Genomic DNA, 18,379 nt, shown 5'->3' with positions numbered 1-18,379 from the left:
CTCTTTTGTTTCCAGTGATATAAAGTGATACAAAGGCCATTTTTCTTTTTTGAATTTCAACCCAACATTCCACACCTCACAATGAACTCGAGAGAAGTAACAGAAGACGAAGTGCTGCCTTTGATCATCAGGTAAGCGTGCCTAATGGATGCCTTATCCAGAGACTCAATTTTCATCATTGAATAGCCAACTCATTGCTTATGGCTATTCTGCTGTTGCGCAAAGTGTGGCTGACGCGACAGGGGCTGCTACTGATATGATGCCAAGTGCAAAACTATCAGAGTTAATACAAATCGCCAAAGAAAAGAGTAATACATCTATACGAAGCATCAATACAGCAGACATGTATTGACCATTCTCGACCATTAGACGAAGAGGAGGATTCTGACGACGATTATTCAGGCAAGAGCTTTGACCGTGAATCGCCCCAAGATCATGATATGGATGCCAGCACGAGTACGCCTGGATTCGATGTGGAGTCAATGAAAAACGCTCGTAACGTATTGCTTCAGACGCTAATCAAGTTGTTGGTATTGATTCATGTCTGTTAGAGCCTAAAACAGCACCCGAATACAATCAGTTATACTACACACAGCACAAAGGACCTTGCCGTACAGCTATATTCAGTGCAGACGGTCGATTTGCAGCCACTGGATCCCACGACTCCTCGCTGAAATTACTGGATGTCAATAAAATGAAGAAGAGAACAGGAGATGCAGGAGACAAACCAGTGATCAGAACCTTATACGATCACACAGAACAAGTCAATGATCTCAGTTTTCATCCAAATGGATTAGTGCTTGCCAGTTGTTCAAATGATCAGAGCATCAAGTTGTTTGATTTGTCAAAAACCGGTGTAAAGAGAGCTTTTCGATATTTACAGGTAAGCCTTTTGTCAAAGACACAGGGTGCAGACGAAGGTATTCAAGTGTGTCTATTAGGATGCTCAACCTGTCAACTCGATTTGTTTCCATCCCTCAGGCGACTTTTTATTAGCAGGCACCAAGGACGCAGCAGTTAGAGTCTACGATGTCAAAACACTTCAATGCTATACAAATTCCAGCAATGCCGATATGCATCGTGGATCCATCACACAAATCCGCTATTCCAACACTGGTAAGATTTTTGCAACTTCTTCTTTGGACGGCACTGTGCGCGTTTGGGACAGTGTATCATCTCAATGCATCCGTACATTGGATGCTCATGGCGGCGCTGCAGTGTCGAGTGTTCGCATCACCAACAACGAACAATACTTGATGACCTCCGGCCTGGATTCAACGATCCGTCTATGGGAGATTTCGAGCGGAAAGGTGTTGATGGAATACAAGGGGCATGAACAGAGAGCACAAATGTTACAGCCTGCATTTTCATATAATGAGGATTTCATCATGATTGGTGATGAAGCCTCTACAGATGTTGTGTGTTATGACACTCAAACGGGTACATTGCTGAAGAGAATTCCAGGACACAATAATTTGGTCCGTTGCGTGGCAGCATCGCCTACAGATAATGGTATTTTGACTTGCAGGTAACTATGTGTGATGTTTGTATAGGGTGTGGGCGGATGCTAACTATTCCATAGTGATGATTATCGCGCACGTTATTTCAATACTCCAACAGACGCTGTATAGTTTAATAAATGTTTATATGAAATGGAGCTGGTACGGCCGGTAGAGATCTATTTGTAAATCGATGATGAGGGGATGCGAGTCTTCTAGATTCCAAGTCTATTTTTATATGAGTAGTTGCGACATGGCATGTCTATTCACCGGCTCATTTGAGCTTATTCACATTGAAATAATAGTCAAAGTAATCTAAAATGTCACTCAAGTGCATGTAAATGTATAATGCACAGAAGAAAGAAGTTATTGGTGCTGGAAGTGATCATGTAAATCAGCATCCCGATGTACGGATATCGGCCTTACAAGATCCAGTATCAAAATGTGGAGTAAAACAACTGTAAGTGACGTCGACACAAGTGGTATGTAAATACCAGGGCGAGCAAGCCATCAAATCAGCACCGCAGAGCCCACAGATTAACGAGCAGCGAGCCATTGATTACAATATGGAGGTCGGCAAATGTTCAGACCTTCGACAAAGCTTTTTTTTTTCTGTGTTAATCATTTTTTCATCAAACTTCCCTCCCTACTCTTTTAACCAAATTATACACATAGTCAAAAATGTCAACACTTGGACGTACAATTAAGAATTTCATGAAGGTTGGACCCGCCAGCTATATGAAGCAACTCGACAATATTTGCGATACCAAATGGGGTCGCCTTGTTGGTACTGATGTTAACGGCAACAAATATTTCGAAAATCTCGATGAAGTCTCAGGTATGGAGGGAACAAACGACGATAGCGATGTAGTATAGATGATTGATACGGCAATTTGATATACGTATTTAGGTCGTGAGCGTTGGGTTGAATATGCTAGCAACCAACCTGACAGTGGAGATATTACTCCTGACTGGTAATTGTTGAACGAGGATGGACGCTAGCGACGTTGATATTCATAGCGAATTACTATATAGGCACATGTGGTTGAGTCGCATCACTCAAGAGCCACCTACCGAGATGAACATCCAACCCAAGAAGTGGTGGGGTGAGCCCATTCCCAACTTCTCTGGTACTCCCAAGGCATTCAAGACCTACAGCACCACCATCTCCAAGTTACATGCCTGGGAGCCAACTGTCAAAGCTAGAAACTAAATTATGTTGATCAATCAAGACATCCATGGATATTCGAATAATTTCTAAATAAAAAATCATTCAAAGCGAGAAGAAATGTATCAGTGCATTTTGTAGATGGTGCACTTACCTGATAGTCGTTGTTTTTGGTTATGCATCTCGTTTTTCAAGGAGTACCTTTGCGTGCATGTGTGAATTGCCTTGATTGATTTGACAGTATGGACAGCTTGTCTGAAAGGAAGATAGCTGGGAGAGTCGAGATAGATGTTGGAGACATTTGGCGTAGCACAACTCCGCCTAATTCCATAGTACATCAATTGTTTTCTGTCTCTCTTTTGTTTTTTGCTTTCTCTGTACAAGCTCAACAAAATCCATTATATACACATGTCCGCACCCACGCGTCAAGAGATACATTCGCTCTACAGATCTTATCTGCGCATTGTGAGAGAGTGGCCAAGCGACAAAATCAGACCCAACCGAGGAATGAAGCAAATTTTAGCCCAAAGAGTTGAGGAAACTTTCAGAGCACCCAATACAGAGACCATAGACATGGACAAAGCTCGTAAGGAACTCGATGCATTAGAGAACTTACTGGACAATACATTCAAGGAAAAGGTGAGTGTGCATTTGTGACTCCAAAGAGTAGCTACATTAATGCGACATCCAACAACTGCAGTACCCCATATCAGACAAGATCCTTACACCAGCAGGAAATCCCAATTATTACTCAAAATTAGTCTCATCTTTAGAGGCAAACAAAGATGGACAGAGGAGTACTTTACTGAAACTATTTGGAAAATAAATCTGTAGAGGAAAACCACCATATAAACACTCATTTTGATACACCATGACACCGTTTTGATAGATTTTTTTTTTTCTGAATAAATACAATCGGCAATTTGCCGTATATCATTGGATCCCAAAGCTTGTATCAAGCGCAGAGAAATCTCACTGGTCGGTTGGCATATGGATAAGATGAGTTTGACGATATTGTTTATGATCGAGTTGCATAAAAGCTGATAGTAGAGTCTGTCAAACAGTATAGTAGCATATGTTTTGCATTGGTAGAGCATGCCAAAGATTACATGAGCATTGAAAGTATGTGCAAAGTCTACAGTGGCGATGTCAATATATGAAGAATTTTAGCGACCTTTGCTTCCCGTTTACTGGGAACACATGTGCAAACATACTTGCATTTCAAGTTTCAGGATTGAGCAAGCACAGTTGAGTAATTCATGCTAACAACTCAACGTGGATAGCTACTAGTACCGATTGCAGTGTACTGACATTATCTTGACATGCACACTTCAAGATTTTCTTTACAAATTTATGTTTTGATGAATGAACACTAACATTAATTCTATATCCTATCGCCATGATATAGATGGACTGAAGAGGCAGAAAATTATTGGAGTCCAAGCCGCTTACATATACTATATCTTATGGTTCGGCAAAGGGCCCAAGGTTAGCTGCTGCGCATTTTACAAAACAAAGGGGAAACGGCAGTTTCAAACCCTATGTCGGTGCTAGAGCCTTCAGATTAGGACCATTGTATGCCTACTTTGAGTGGTTGCTTAAAATATTACAGTAGTCGCTCTATATAAGGCTACTTTTTTGGCGAGGTTTTTTTAGCCTTATTGCCCGCATAGCCTTAACTGGCGCGCGTGACTTCTGTCAAAAAAGTCGTGCGCGTAGAATCTATTACTATAATAGTTGATCAAATAAATCAACTTGATACCTCCCCAGTAACATTCATTTATCTGTTTATTTTACTTCTATTGAACGTAATATCCTATCATGTGCCTTAATCAAAGATCAAGAGATCGCCTCACAATCGAGCAAAAGTATCGCATTATTATGCACAACATGCACTTTCCTAATCTGACGCAAATGCAACTCGGTCAATGGGCTCAAAAGGAATTCAACCTTCATCACTCAGTCAAGCAAAAAACTGTATCGAACGTCTTGAATTCACAGGACAAGGTGATCAAAGCTTACGAAGGAGGAAATTTGAAGGGAAAAAGCAGCAGAGCCTTGACGATGCCACAATTGGACAATGACATTTTGGAGTACATTCAAGCCATGAATGCAAAATCTCTTCCTGTCAATCGTGGAACTATTGCAGCTTTTGCAAAAGTAGTCGCACACAGAAAGTACCGCATGCATGAATTGCCAAAGAATAAGCAAATCCATTTCTCAGATGGATGGCTAACCGATGTTTTCAAGAGAATTGGTGTCAAGTCAAGACATTTATATGGTGAAAAAAGCTCAGTCGACTTAACATCATCTAAGATTGTCGAAGAACTCAGAAAGATTGAAGAATTGTTGGAGCCATATGATCCCAAAGATATTCTCAACTTTGATGAAACTGGCTTATACTACGAGCAACAACCAACTCGCACCATTTGTCAGGAACCTTTAGGTGGTTCAAGAAAAAGCAAGAACCGATTCACAGTTGGACTAATCACCAACTATGATGGATCCTATAAAGGGCACCCCATTGTAATTGGGAAACGAAAGACACCAAAGGCAGCAAACAAAAAACCTGCTTTGTACAGAAGAACCACCAACATCGGGCAATCCCATTACGTGGAGTACCATTCATCTCCCAATGCATGGATGAACACCGACATCTTTAGGAAGTACGTAAAACGTTTGAATGCGTCTTTCGTTTACGCCGGAAGAAAAGTTGCTCTCTTGGTTGACAATGCTTCAGTGCATAAATTGAAAGAAGAATTCAGCAATATTAAGTTGATTTTCCTTCCAGCAAACACAACAAGCAAGTTGCAGCCTTTGGATGCCGGTAAATCAACAAATTTCATTGATATACGTACTCATCTCTAATCACACACTCGATAGGAATCATTGCGAACTTCAAGGCTCAGTTTCGTTGGCACCAATACTACAGGGCAGTGAACAAGTATCTTGCTGGGGTAAGCCTTGATCTTACCGAGGAATACAGAATGGATGAGGTGGATGCTCTGTATTTTCTTGCTGATTCTTGGATCAAAGTTAAGCCTCAAACAATCCAAAATTGCTGGGATCATACGAAGATCCTTGATTTTAAGTTTGCTCAGAGACAGAGAGTCGACTCGGAGGATGTACTCCCATCTTTCGAGCTACCTTTAGACGATGATCTAGTCAGCCAGTTGAACGAAATCATCCCTGAACTTCCTGGAAACAGAAGTAATGATGGGGTTCAATTGGTAACTGAAGTAAACGACTTGGATCTAAATGCAGATGAGTCTGATGCAATCGTTTTTAATCCCGTGATTGTTGAATTTGAGGATGGCGATGATGTTACCCATGGATCACAAGAGCTTGAGGTAGAGGAAGAACCAGTAGAGATTTACGATGTTGATACGAAGGAGATAAGAGAGAAGTTGAAGCATGCGTATGAAACTATCTTGTACCATACCATCCCAATGGATGAAAAAGAAAAGTCTATGCTGAAAACTATCCGTAGGAATCTGAACGATATCAGATCGGAGGAAGTAGCAGAGAAAAATCAAACAGATTTACGTGATTATTTTGTTTAAATGTGTTATTTTTCAATAAAAGCTATATATTTTTTATTATCTGATTGGCCTTAAATTCAATCTCAGCGATCACCACTATGAAATAAGGCTAAAATTTTTAGAATCTGTAGCCTTATATAAAATTAGGCTATTAAGGCTAAATAGCTGGTAAAAAAAAAAAACCTGAAAAATTTCAGCCTTATTCCCCGCATAGCCTTATATAGGACGGCCTTATATAGAGCGACTACTGTAACGGATTTTCAGTCACTGCATTGGTTGTCAAATAATTAAGCGACGAAAGTGTAAAGTAACCAATATTATCATAAAAAAGCACTATGTCTAGACGATACTATTCCTTGTTGATCAAAAAGTGCCAACTCATCAGCCTGGCCTTTCTATTAACTACATTTTGTTTCTTTTTCGTTGTTAAATATAGAATGTAAGAAAAGTAGCACGGCTAACGATAGTGCTATGTAATGTGCCACCTACGTTCCATACGCTTCAATAGCATCTATTACTGTATTGCCTTCATGATTAAAAGAGCATTGAGTTTGCCAGCTGGCTCCACCAGCCGCCAAAAAAAATTCAAACTCAGATTAATAGTCTACTCCAGATTGACCTATTGCTAACTCCATCTTTCGATTTAAAATCGAAGAAAAATATATAAAATCCTAACAATATTTCCGATTAAAAATTGGAAGATTTTTATACGTTTTTCTCTTTCATTATTAACTTAAATTTGAAATGCTTTCAGAGTATAATAGTTGTAATTAATATATACAATACTACATAAATATAAATGTACAATTACTATTGCTTTTTTGTACTAATCTGTAGTTAAGTAATTGACAGAAAACACAGCCAAAAGAATTGCCTTTTTTGGTAGCTATTTGCCATTTGAGTCACTGCAATGGATCAATCCTTTAGTTTGAGCCTCTCCATTGGATCAATCTCTAGTGTGAGCCTCTGTATTGGATTAATCTCCAGTTTGAGCCTTTGTAATGAATCATTATCTAGTTTAAGCCTCTGTAATGGATCATTATCTACTTTAAGCCTCGGTAATAAATCAACCTTTAGTTTGAGCTTTTGTAATGGATTAATCTTTAGTTTGAGCCTCTGTAATGGATCAACCTTTAGTTTGAGTCTCTCCAATGGATCAACCTTTAGTTTAAGCCTCTATAATGGATCAATCTCTAGTTTGAGACCTTGAAACAAAAACGCTGTGAAATAAGTCTTATGTATCGCTCTAATCCAGCCTATGGTATGAATTTACGATGCCATTCAGGGAAATTATGTGGATCATGTTGTACAGTTGGGCAATGTGCGTACATTGCCAACTGCGCTTGGGCTTTCCTTTTATTGATGTCTACGTACAATGGCTATTGGGCCATTTTTCATGTCTTCATACACAAACTTTATATACCAGAAACTTAAATTATCCAAATTTGCCATCCCAGTTAGCTCATGGAAAGGAGATGTTTCCATCTCAGTATCTAGGTGTTTATACTCTGGCCAGTTGACAAGATGAAGTTCACCATGCTTATTTTTTAGCAGGTCAGTCCAAGGAACTTTTGAGTATCTTAGGGCCGCTAAATGTATGAAAAATAATCAACAATTAGATGAACTGTAGCAAAATCATCAGGAACAAATACACGTACAGGTCATTTACGTAACCATCTCACAAATACCCTTGAGTTACTCCGCTTTTAACAGTGATTCCTTGTCATTACTAAAAACAGTAGCAGACGTAGATGCAAGAGCAGAACGAGCAGGATCATTACCGCTGGGAAGCAAATTCGAGAGAGGTGGCTCCATCTGAGAGGCAGGCAAACCAGGCAGACGTTCAGCTCTATCAGCGCGAACGCCTAAGGTTGAATCTTCCTGGACAGAACTCCCAGCAGTGGGACTTGATGGGACGGATGAGGCCTCAGACGTTGCTAATTGGATTTTAGGGTTTGATATAAGATGGCATGAAAATTGTATTTGTCTAGCATTGCTACGAGGCTTTTAGTGATGGTATTCAAATTATTATGGTAGACTTCGAGTCTTCCTCCGGAGGTAATGGGCTCTGCATCCCTAGCCTTGGTCTTTTCTGCGGCTTTCAACTTTAGTTGGTTGACCTTGTCAGGGTTATTTTTCTTGAGCGCCTTCCAGGCTTCCGCATACTTGGCCATCAAGTTTTGTAAATCGTTGGGTTTTTCCTTGCTAGCAGTAGAGGACACCTCACTCGTCTGCAGCATCATCTCTTTCTTGAACGAACATGTCATAGCCACTGATTGCTTTTCTTTTCCTGCTGGCAGGAGCAACCTTGATGGTAAAATCAGCCATGTTCTCTTTAACGAGATGGCCGGCGACCAAGCAAGCAATATCACCATTTTGCTCTTGGCGTTGGTCTGCATAATTTCTAACAAGCTTACTGACATTGTCAAATAGTCTTCTAAGATTATCTGTATCTTGTTTGGCTGTTGGTGTGTAGCACATGGTAATTGTTGTGAAAGAGAAAATTCAATCAGACTTTTATTTGAAAAAATACTTTAATGTTGGCAGGTAAGGTAACACTACGGAGTACACTAATTTGTTTTTCGCCAAAGAGATTAAGATACAAAATATGATGGCGCTTTGCAGTGTTTGCAGAGGATGGACATTTTTCTTTCATTTGATGCAATTGCATGTAGACAACTCACGCTCAAACCAAGGATGTTGCCATCATCTCTGCTGATGGATATATTTCGAACTTTAAACACAATAGCTGTGTAACTTTGACTCAGGTTTCTACAATGTTGCTCTAGGGATGCCTGCCACTGATGAGCTTGTAGTAAAGTTGGAAGGAGCCTCATCCATTTCAATATTTTAAGAAATACAGCATAATAAGGATAAAATGGCCACCAAACACAAAGCTACTGAAGTAAATAATACTAATGGGCCTTCCATTGAGAAGGAAGCTTTTGTTGTCAACGATGCAAACCAAGCATCAGCATCAGATGTCGAGGAGAGTAACGCAAAACAAGCGTCGGTCTCGATTAGAAAGGTCAAGGAACTTCAAGTCTACGCTCCCAATCGCAACTTTCAGAAACGCAGAAAGCTGTTGATCAAAAAGGCCAGGAGACTGTTGAGAAGAACAAGAAACGACCTATTAATCACGTTCAATTTTGTACTGGAAGATGTAGATGAGCTTATTGCCAACTATCCAACGACCGAACTTGAAGGAAAGCAGATAGAGATCATGCAAGTGTGCTACGCATTCAGCGTTCATTGTCTCGCTTCCAAAGAGCAAAAATCACTCAACGCAGCAGCATATCACCATAAGCAATTGATGAAAACCATCAGACCTCATCAACACAGATTCCTTGCCAAGCAATGGAATAAAACCGATCTTCTCATCGATTTTCGATCTGTGGAATACATCCACTATGATCTGCATTCCGACAGTTCATCCAGTTACCAGATTTAGATATAAACTGTATGTACGCTGGATTAGATGTACGATATCGATTTATACTATAAGAAGATATGGACTTCAGATACGCTAGTACTATAAGATTCATACTATATAAGATATAGGCTATAGATGGCACCACGGACATGGATGGCACTATAGACTTATACTTGTATTCCGACATTGACTACGGATGTTTACCATATCTGGATAGGCACCAAGATTAATGCAATATGAGCTTGTTGCTTCAGATGTGCACTTCATGATCCACGCTATAAGACACATGCTTATATCCGTGATACTAGCTACAGATACGTTATGTACTACAGACTTGTACTATATATGAGACATGCTATAGACATGCATACGATATGCTATAGACATGCCATATATCCAGATACATGCTAAAGATGTATGCTTAGCGATATACACTCAGATATGTACTATTAATATAGACTAAGAAGACTCTACCTATCGGATACATGCTACTAGATCGATATTAATTATCCTTATAGAAAGGATAGATCAGGGTACTTCGGATGAGAGTCTAATTATTCATCCAGACAGAGCTAAATCATGATTAGCTTGCTGGAGTTGTCTTTTAGCATAATTCGACATTAGTTGATTTGAGTTGACTTATTTGTTAATCTAATTAATAGAACTTTTATCCATTGTTATAGTATATAAGAGAGATCATCTACCTGGCCAGTAGAGAGACTTCAGTTTACTTTACACCTGTCAGTTTGATAATAAAATATACCTTTATCAAGTTGACATTACTGTTTTTTTATTCTTTTTTTCCGTGAATTTTAGTCTATGAAGCCTCAAATTCCACAGATATGTCTGTGTTGTGCAACAACATGGACAAGCTGTGATAATTGAAGTGCATCTCAGCTATCTAAATGCTGAGGTTCACCAGATGTGATAAGCGTTGTACAAGATAAATTGCTACTTTGGCATTCAGAACTTAGTATAAATAGAATAACTCTTGTCTTCATCAATAAATTTTTAGTTTTTGTGTCTGATCTTATTCAAATAAATCTTTTCTTGTTTTTATAATATCGAACATTTTTTATAAGCTACAAATAATAATCCTTTTATTCTTTTTGCTTAACAACCCGTCAAGAACAAACAACAATGAAGATCCAGAATAGAATGTGGACTTTGAGGCTTCATAGACTAAAATTCACGGAAAAAAAGAATAAAAAAACAGTAATGTCAACTTGATAAAGGTATATTTTATTATCAAACTGACAGGTGTAAAGTAAACTGAAGTCTCTCTACTGGCCAGGTAGATGATCTCTCTTATATACTATAACAATGGATAAAAGTTCTATTAATTAGATTAACAAATAAGTCAACTCAAATCAACTAATGTCGAATTATGCTAAAAGACAACTCCAGCAAGCTAATCATGATTTAGCTCTGTCTGGATGAATAATTAGACTCTCATCCGAAGTACCCTGATCTATCCTTTCTATAAGGATAATTAATATCGATCTAGTAGCATGTATCCGATAGGTAGAGTCTTCTTAGTCTATATTAATAGTACATATCTGAGTGTATATCGCTAAGCATACATCTTTAGCATGTATCTGGATATATGGCATGTCTATAGCATATCGTATGCATGTCTATAGCATGTCTCATATATAGTACAAGTCTGTAGTACATAACGTATCTGTAGCTAGTATCACGGATATAAGCATGTGTCTTATAGCGTGGATCATGAAGTGCACATCTGAAGCAACAAGCTCATATTGCATTAATCTTGGTGCCTATCCAGATATGGTAAACATCCGTAGTCAATGTCGGAATACAAGTATAAGTCTATAGTGCCATCCATGTCCGTGGTGCCATCTATAGCCTATATCTTATATAGTATGAATCTTATAGTACTAGCGTATCTGAAGTCCATATCTTCTTATAGTATAAATCGATATCGTACATCTAATCCAGCGTACATACAGTTTATATCTAAATCTAGTAACTGGATGAACTGTCGGAATGCAGATCATAGTGGATGTATTCCACAATATCTACCCATCAAGAATACCTTAATCTTTATAGACAGTTGTAGCCCTTCTGGCACAACACGGGTGGTTTATGAGCTTTCACGTAGCACATCTTAGTTAACTGGTTCAAGGCTTCTACAATTATCCAGTATTCAGGATTATTAAGGCTTTATTGCTTTGGCATTTTCAAATAACTATAAACACATTCGAGATTTACATTAGTTTTATCCCTCATTCAATCTTGAAATAACATGATAAACATATCCAGTTTTAATTATATTTCTTCTCTCTATATTATTCTTAACGCATTTTTTTTCTCGCTAAATTTGGCTGTACGAACATGCTACTTCCAAAGCTCTGATGTAAATAGTCTAAGATTTGATTGTGGATGGTGGCGTAAATCTTATGACAAAAGATACTTTTATACATGATGTGAAATCGTTGATATGAAGCAAAAGTTAGCAACCCATTACATTGAGACATGTTGGAAAATACAGATAAACAACAACGCATGCTTGGCGGCGGGGCATCTGTTATTAAGTCCTCCTGGTCCTTAAAGTAGTATTGCATTATTGTACTTGTATATGGGTTTCCTCCAACCACATAATATCAAGTTTAAAGGACACTCACTGACATGCCACAGTTTAATGCATGTTTGATCAATAGATTGCACCTTATTTTATAGTTTTAAACAAAGGACGACATAAATTGGATCTATTTGATACTCTTTTTATTACAAATACAAAATTATAATACATGACAGATCAATAGGAAATCAACTAGTTGTAGCCCATCGTTGTTTCAATCCCTGAGCCAATCAGATTGCTTGAAAACTCCGCTGATCTAAAAAAAAATTGCGAGGGTTTCCCTCTGTTTTGATGTGAGGCAAAATTTTAAGCGCCGCTATAATAGCAATATAGCCGCTGCTATCATCAAATTTCCCTCAGGTGCTAGAGCATGCCTTACTTACACCACCTAGCTTTAGATTCTGGCGTTGAGACTCTCAATCATCACTAAAGTAAGTAGTGATAACCAAGTGGAGGCGGCCTATCTACCTCCTAGCCTCGGATAGAGTCTTGTTGAGCTTCAGGGATAGGCACATCCACACAACGTAAAAAAGGTATGCTTCAAAGAAACATAAAAATAATAAAGGAAAGAATAAAAGAACATACTACTATAGGAGTATAGTAGTACATGGGCAAAAAATGGATACTCACACAAAGTGATTCAAAGAAAAGTGTAACAAGTACAACATCAGAGATGCTCAAAAGAGCTCGTTGTTGCAACAAAATTGCATACATGAGCAAAGTGCATGGTAATAGTCGAATGTAAAGTAACGCAAACACACAAAACTGCAAAAGCAATAGTGGTTTAAGTTTGCACTGCAACATAATGACTAACGTTGTCTCATGTGAAGCCACAGAGGCAACGTATCCAGCGAAAGAAGAAGAAAGCGCAACAAAGTAAATATCATGATAAAATGCATTATCACGAGAAAGGAAGCAATAATACAAACGTTCAAAGAAGTTTTATATCATTCCGACCAGAAGAAAGAAGATACTTACCACTTACCACCACCACAGATAGACCAGAGGATACGCAATCGCCGGAGACAGACCAGAGAACAAGCATGCACCAAATATAGTAGACCAGAAAAGACCAGATGAGCAGCAGCAGCACCAGTACCATAGACAAATTAAAGAACGAATGCCATTAGCAGAGAGCAGACAAAGACCAAAGAAGTTACCACTTATCAACGGATATGAACCAGAGAGCGAGTATGCAGCAAATACAGTAGACCAGGAAAGACCAGATTAGCAGCAGTAACACCAGCATCATAGAAAAACCAAAGAATGAACGACACCAGAGACCAAACAAAGACCAGAGAAGCAACCACCAGACATGATAAACCAAAAAAGCAGACAGCAGAGACAGCAGAGAAGTAATGGCAGCAGCACGCACGTCAAACAGACAAAAAGAATCATCAAAGCCTAATAAACAAATTCAATTAGTGTTAATTCTACGCCTTTCAGTGCTCGTTATTGAATGGTACCTAGCATATTCCATTTCAAAGAACCAGTATCAAGTTCTTCCTACGGTACAAGACAGATTTATCGGAAGCTAGAGTGTTATTATCCATCAGACAGTTTCCAAAACGACCATGGTTTGATACTAAACGCGTTTTGCAAAAGAAAAAAAAAACGGGGATATGGAAAAATGAGAGGGCGCCCTATCCGACGTCACGGCTAGTAAATTTGGCCTCAGTCTTCTGCCACAGCAGCTGTCGCTGCGGCACTCAAATTTGGGTTTGTGCAGTTGCCATTTTTGTGTTCAAATTTGACTTGATCTGACATCCTTTAAACGTTTTTTGCTAAATTTGACTATGAAAATTGGCGTTGTTTTACTTTACTTCCTAATGCATCTATAGAGCGTCAGTCAAGGCGCATCGAATGATGCTGGTTACATTCAGTTTTCGTACCGAAAATAATGAGCAATTTGCAAAAGTGTGAAAACAGGTTTTCTGTGGATATGTCAAAATTCTTCATATATGTTTCATAAAAAAAAGCGTCCAGTGTTGCATTTCATCTTTAAGATCAATTTGGTCTGATATGTATCATAGAAAAAGTCTTCATTTATGAGGTGAAAAACGTGATCGTTTGAATTTGAGGAATTTTCCCTTACACTAGTACACATGAAAAAATGAAGAATTTCATGGATCTACGATGACCTAAAAAAATTTGAGATAAAGTATCATTAAGTAAAGCGTGACCGAGAAGAAACGTTTGGCCCTATTCCAAGCGTCCAGAACGCCTTGTAGCATGAGTTTTTCGTTTTTGAAAATGGTAGATTTCAACAAAATTCATTTTGAGAACAAGGCGTAGTAGGTTGTACTAACAAATCAGTCAGTAACTTACAGATTGTTTTTGGCTATCCAGGGATTTTGCCTTGGACGAAACTCGATTCTCAAGTGCTAGAAACTTTCATTTTAATTCTAGAGCGCAGATTGTTCTTTTTAAATGCGGGATTATAGGATATAGACAGAAGAGGAAATACAATTAGAAGTAAACATACTTATTGGGTTATTCCAAGATGGAATGAGGATTAAAACTAGTGTAAATTTCGATTGTATTTGATTTATGAAGGACCAAATGTGAATTAAATCAGTGTTGCAGTGAAATCAGGTTTAAGGGATTTCAAAAAAAAAATAAAGCAATAGTAAAATACAATAGAAATCAACTGTATTTTATTTTGTGTATAATACGAACCGAAGATCCTGTACTTAATTAAAAATGAAGAGTATTTATACATTTGCAACTAGCTTGTAGGATTAGTGATGATAGAAAGCAATAGGCGCTGCTATTGCGACGATAACTGGCAAATGTTGTTGCTATTTGATTTAAAGTGGTAACCAATGCAAGAGCACTGGCCATAAGAATTGATTTGAATAATCTTGATGGGCTTGGATGAGCAATTGTCTTAGCATGATGTAATGTAACCTTGAAAATTTGAGGTATGATGTTTGTTATTGAAGTGTAGAACCCTTCTTTATCTGGGGTATTGTGCAACTATGGCTTCAGGGCATAGTTGACATGTTTGTATATGTTTGTTATTGACTTAAGTTATTTGGGATAAGATAGCATCACTAGTTGTAATCACCATGAATGCGACTGAATACACTGTGATCAAGAGTGATTCATTCACACAATGCGCGAGATAAGCATGGATTCTTACTTTAGTATGCTTGAATAGTTTTTTATGTACACATGAGAGCTTTATCAATAGATTCAAATAGCAAGAATTTGGATGAGTGATATTTGATGAATTTCGAGTTTCAATTAGATTGCTTTTAGGTGGTTATTTTATTACAACGCCATATGATTGTGCATTTAACAATATGTGTGATCCATCATGTTTTTAAATTTCATATTAAGTGTACATATATATAAGGTTCGTCCCCTGCCAGTAAAGAATGAAGATTTGTATTATTGCAGTCCAGATACTCTTTTGACATCAATCATAATTAACACACATTTTCTCTGTAAGAAGGCATCAATATTCATATCTCATTGCTCTCATATTACCTAGCTGAAAGACGAAAGGAGTTTCCGACAATCAGATATTTTTTTCTGATGGCTGAAGGGAACTAAACCAGATTCCCATCTTAAAAATACTCAAAATAAATGTCATCGTAATCAAGCTTTGCTGCCATCAACAGATAAGCATACCGAATATAATATTGTGCTAGCATGATGATAGCAAAGGTAAATCACTCTAAAATAAGAGATGGCAGGTACTAAAGTAAATGTCAAAATAATGTAATCACTGGCAACTACTAAACTGCTGCTAGGAAAGTGGTATCAACCAAAGAATACAAATCGAGACATAAAATATACATTTCATTGCACGTTATTTTAATTTCGAATAAAGAAGAATATTAACAGCATTCTATCTGCAGTGGCCGGATATCAAAACAAAGACAAATTTATTCTGGATCTGCAATGCAGAACTATAATACGGGTAACATTACAAAAACTCATTAACAAGTAGATTACAAGAAGGAAGACGCTGTACAGTTGTAGACTGTGAAACTATATTACCAACTAGAAAGAAGAGCAGGCCATCTTTGGGACTTATCTTGGCATTTACCATCTTGAGTAAATATTTCGTAAAAAAGGAAATCCATCGCAACACACAGTAAATCACGGCCTACACCGAAGAAATTTTATCTGATCTAAAATTGCCCAATAAGCAACAATAAGAAGGATCTTATCCAAGAATATCTTTTCTTCTCTTTTGCATACTTCAAAATGAAAACATCCTCAGGTATTTGACATCCATATATGCAGAGATACAGCTGATTTCTAAAGAATGATGTGAGGCAGCTGTTTCGTTCTTCCAAGCGGCATTCTTTAGTCTACGTTTGTTCTCAACTCCATCTCAGGTCACCTACAAAGTTGTTCAGCAAGTGCCTGAGAATCATACGTTAGGTGTCATTGTAGATAACGACAAGCTATATCCTCTCAGCGCTGCAGATTCAATTTCGACATTATATCACACAGGCGAGGCACCCAGACCAATTTTAGGCTATCGATATGCTATCATCGATAAAAACCGCGCTATTATCATTGAACAAGAAAATTTTCTTCGCAACCCAGTCATCGAAGATAGCACACTGAATGAATACTACAACAGAGCGTGGAACATGATGCCCGTGGAGAAACTGCCTGTGATTATGGAACCCCTTCCTATCCTCAATCGCATTCGATCTGACCTTCATCTTGAAGGGCAAATTCCAACAATCCATATTACTGGCAATCAAACAGCGATTGATATCATTCATCACAACGCAAGAGAGGATATTCGTGTCCCCAACATTAAAATGACCTACATTAGGTAACCTTCTTATCAGATCACGTCGTCCCTGTACGCATTTCTAACAATATACTGTTAGCCCCCACGAAGTCAAAATATTTGACAACATTACTCTGTCTATTGCAGGTCATAGCACCCGGTCTCAAAAAAAGCTTTCTTACAAATTCAAGATACCTAAAAAGCAAGACCTCTTTGGATACCGTCGCTTCAAATTGAGATCCATGGCCACAGATCCATCCTACATGAGAGACCAATTATCATCTGATATTGCTGAATCCATTGGTATCCCAACAACGCAGTACAGCTATGTTCGAGTGTTCATCAATGATAAAGCAGTCGGTTTATTTGGCTTGGCTGAAATGTTCAAGAATCCATGGATTAGAAATGTCTTTGCTAAAGGAGATAAAAAGTTTAGACAAGGGGCTTTATATGTTGCAGATGTTTCTGCTGGTCGGGAAGGTGGCCCACAAGGACCAGGTGGGCCAGGAGGCCCAAGAGCACCAGGTGGACCAGGTGGAGGCGGACCTGGGCATGACGGGCCAAGACCTGACTTGAGCTATCTCGGCGATAATGTCACTATATACAGTATCAAGTACCCAGCTAAGGAAAACCCTTCCAAAGGAAAAGCCAATCATACCAGAATCATGGATCTCATCAATTTCATTTCGGTGCAACCTACTTCTGACGGGTCTAACACTTTTGCTCCTCTATGGAATAATAAAGCAGATGTCGATAGTTTCTTGCGTGGATTAGCTATGGAAATCGTTACCTCTAACGCAGATGGTTACCTTACCATGGGCAACAACTACATCTTGTATGATGATCTTGAACATGAGCGCATTCTGTTCAGTGGACAGGACTTTGATTTGTCCATGGGAAGCACCATCTTCAATGCAACTCTTATGAATGGTGGAAATTACACTCAATTTCCAGGCTTTTTGACTCGTCCATTAGCTCCAGCATTGCTCGCCATACCTGCATTTAAAGAAGAGTTCGAAAAGCTACTACTCAATTTTACTAAATATTTGGTTAATCCGGAGGTTTTGAATCCTCGTGTCGAGCAATTATACAAAATGCTTGAGCAAGATGTCGCTTGGGACAAAGTGTTACCTCGCATGAATACCGGCGAAAGAAGCTGGGTAGCAGGTGAATTGACAAATAGCACTTTAGAAAACAAGGGATTTATTGGAGCTGACGACATCCCTTTTGACCTTGGTGTGAATGGACCTACCAATGTATCAAGCAAAATGGGCCTGAAGGAATGGATTTCTCTTCGAAGTGCTAATTTAATCAACTTTTTGCAAACCCAAAATTAGAGCTATTCATAGAATTGCATTATTTTATTA

The 18,379-nt window shown here is 38.4% G+C and overlaps 7 protein-coding genes across 7 annotated transcripts; 6 read left to right on the top strand and 1 right to left on the bottom strand.

Moving 5' to 3' along the window:
* Positions 1–81: 81 nt before the first annotated feature.
* On the top strand, positions 82–1,631 carry ATC70_013356 (uncharacterized protein; the record flags this gene model as incomplete). The annotated part of the gene is made up of 6 exons (XM_064832520.1): positions 82–131; positions 187–308; positions 370–495; positions 552–883; positions 942–1,528; positions 1,583–1,631. 6 exons carry the CDS (start codon positions 82–84, stop codon positions 1,629–1,631), a joined length of 1,266 nt encoding a protein of 421 aa, XP_064678779.1.
* Positions 1,632–2,180: 549 nt separating this feature from the next.
* ATC70_013355 (uncharacterized protein) lies at positions 2,181–2,712 on the top strand (the record flags this gene model as incomplete). Its single annotated transcript, XM_064832519.1, has 3 exons — positions 2,181–2,337; positions 2,410–2,473; positions 2,535–2,712. The coding sequence occupies 3 exons, from the start codon at positions 2,181–2,183 to the stop codon at positions 2,710–2,712; spliced, it is 399 nt and encodes a 132-aa protein (XP_064678778.1).
* Positions 2,713–3,075: 363 nt separating this feature from the next.
* On the top strand, positions 3,076–3,493 carry ATC70_013354 (uncharacterized protein; the record flags this gene model as incomplete). Its single annotated transcript, XM_064832518.1, has 2 exons — positions 3,076–3,306; positions 3,368–3,493. The coding sequence occupies 2 exons, from the start codon at positions 3,076–3,078 to the stop codon at positions 3,491–3,493; spliced, it is 357 nt and encodes a 118-aa protein (XP_064678777.1).
* Positions 3,494–4,488: 995 nt separating this feature from the next.
* Positions 4,489–6,230, top strand: ATC70_013353 (uncharacterized protein; the record flags this gene model as incomplete). The annotated part of the gene is made up of 2 exons (XM_064832517.1): positions 4,489–5,494; positions 5,551–6,230. 2 exons carry the CDS (start codon positions 4,489–4,491, stop codon positions 6,228–6,230), a joined length of 1,686 nt encoding a protein of 561 aa, XP_064678776.1.
* A 1,916-nt stretch (positions 6,231–8,146) lies between these two features.
* ATC70_013352 (uncharacterized protein) lies at positions 8,147–8,608 on the bottom strand (the record flags this gene model as incomplete). Its single annotated transcript, XM_064832516.1, has 1 exon — positions 8,147–8,608. The coding sequence occupies one exon, from the start codon at positions 8,606–8,608 to the stop codon at positions 8,147–8,149; it is 462 nt and encodes a 153-aa protein (XP_064678775.1).
* A 479-nt stretch (positions 8,609–9,087) lies between these two features.
* On the top strand, positions 9,088–9,660 carry ATC70_013351 (uncharacterized protein; the record flags this gene model as incomplete). The annotated part of the gene is made up of 1 exon (XM_064832515.1): positions 9,088–9,660. The coding sequence occupies one exon, from the start codon at positions 9,088–9,090 to the stop codon at positions 9,658–9,660; it is 573 nt and encodes a 190-aa protein (XP_064678774.1).
* Positions 9,661–16,468: 6,808 nt separating this feature from the next.
* On the top strand, positions 16,469–18,349 carry ATC70_013350 (uncharacterized protein; the record flags this gene model as incomplete). The annotated part of the gene is made up of 3 exons (XM_064832514.1): positions 16,469–16,484; positions 16,544–17,054; positions 17,113–18,349. 3 exons carry the CDS (start codon positions 16,469–16,471, stop codon positions 18,347–18,349), a joined length of 1,764 nt encoding a protein of 587 aa, XP_064678773.1.
* Between the last annotated feature and the right edge of the window lie 30 nt (positions 18,350–18,379).

This window comes from Mucor velutinosus (assembly GCF_035048745.1).
Source record: "Mucor velutinosus strain NIH1002 chromosome Unknown tig00001575, whole genome shotgun sequence".
NCBI classification, from domain to species: Eukaryota; Fungi; Mucoromycota; class Mucoromycetes; order Mucorales; family Mucoraceae; genus Mucor; species Mucor velutinosus.
The sequence above is the reverse complement of the archived record's forward strand: the minus strand, read 5'-3'. Positions and strand labels throughout refer to the sequence as shown.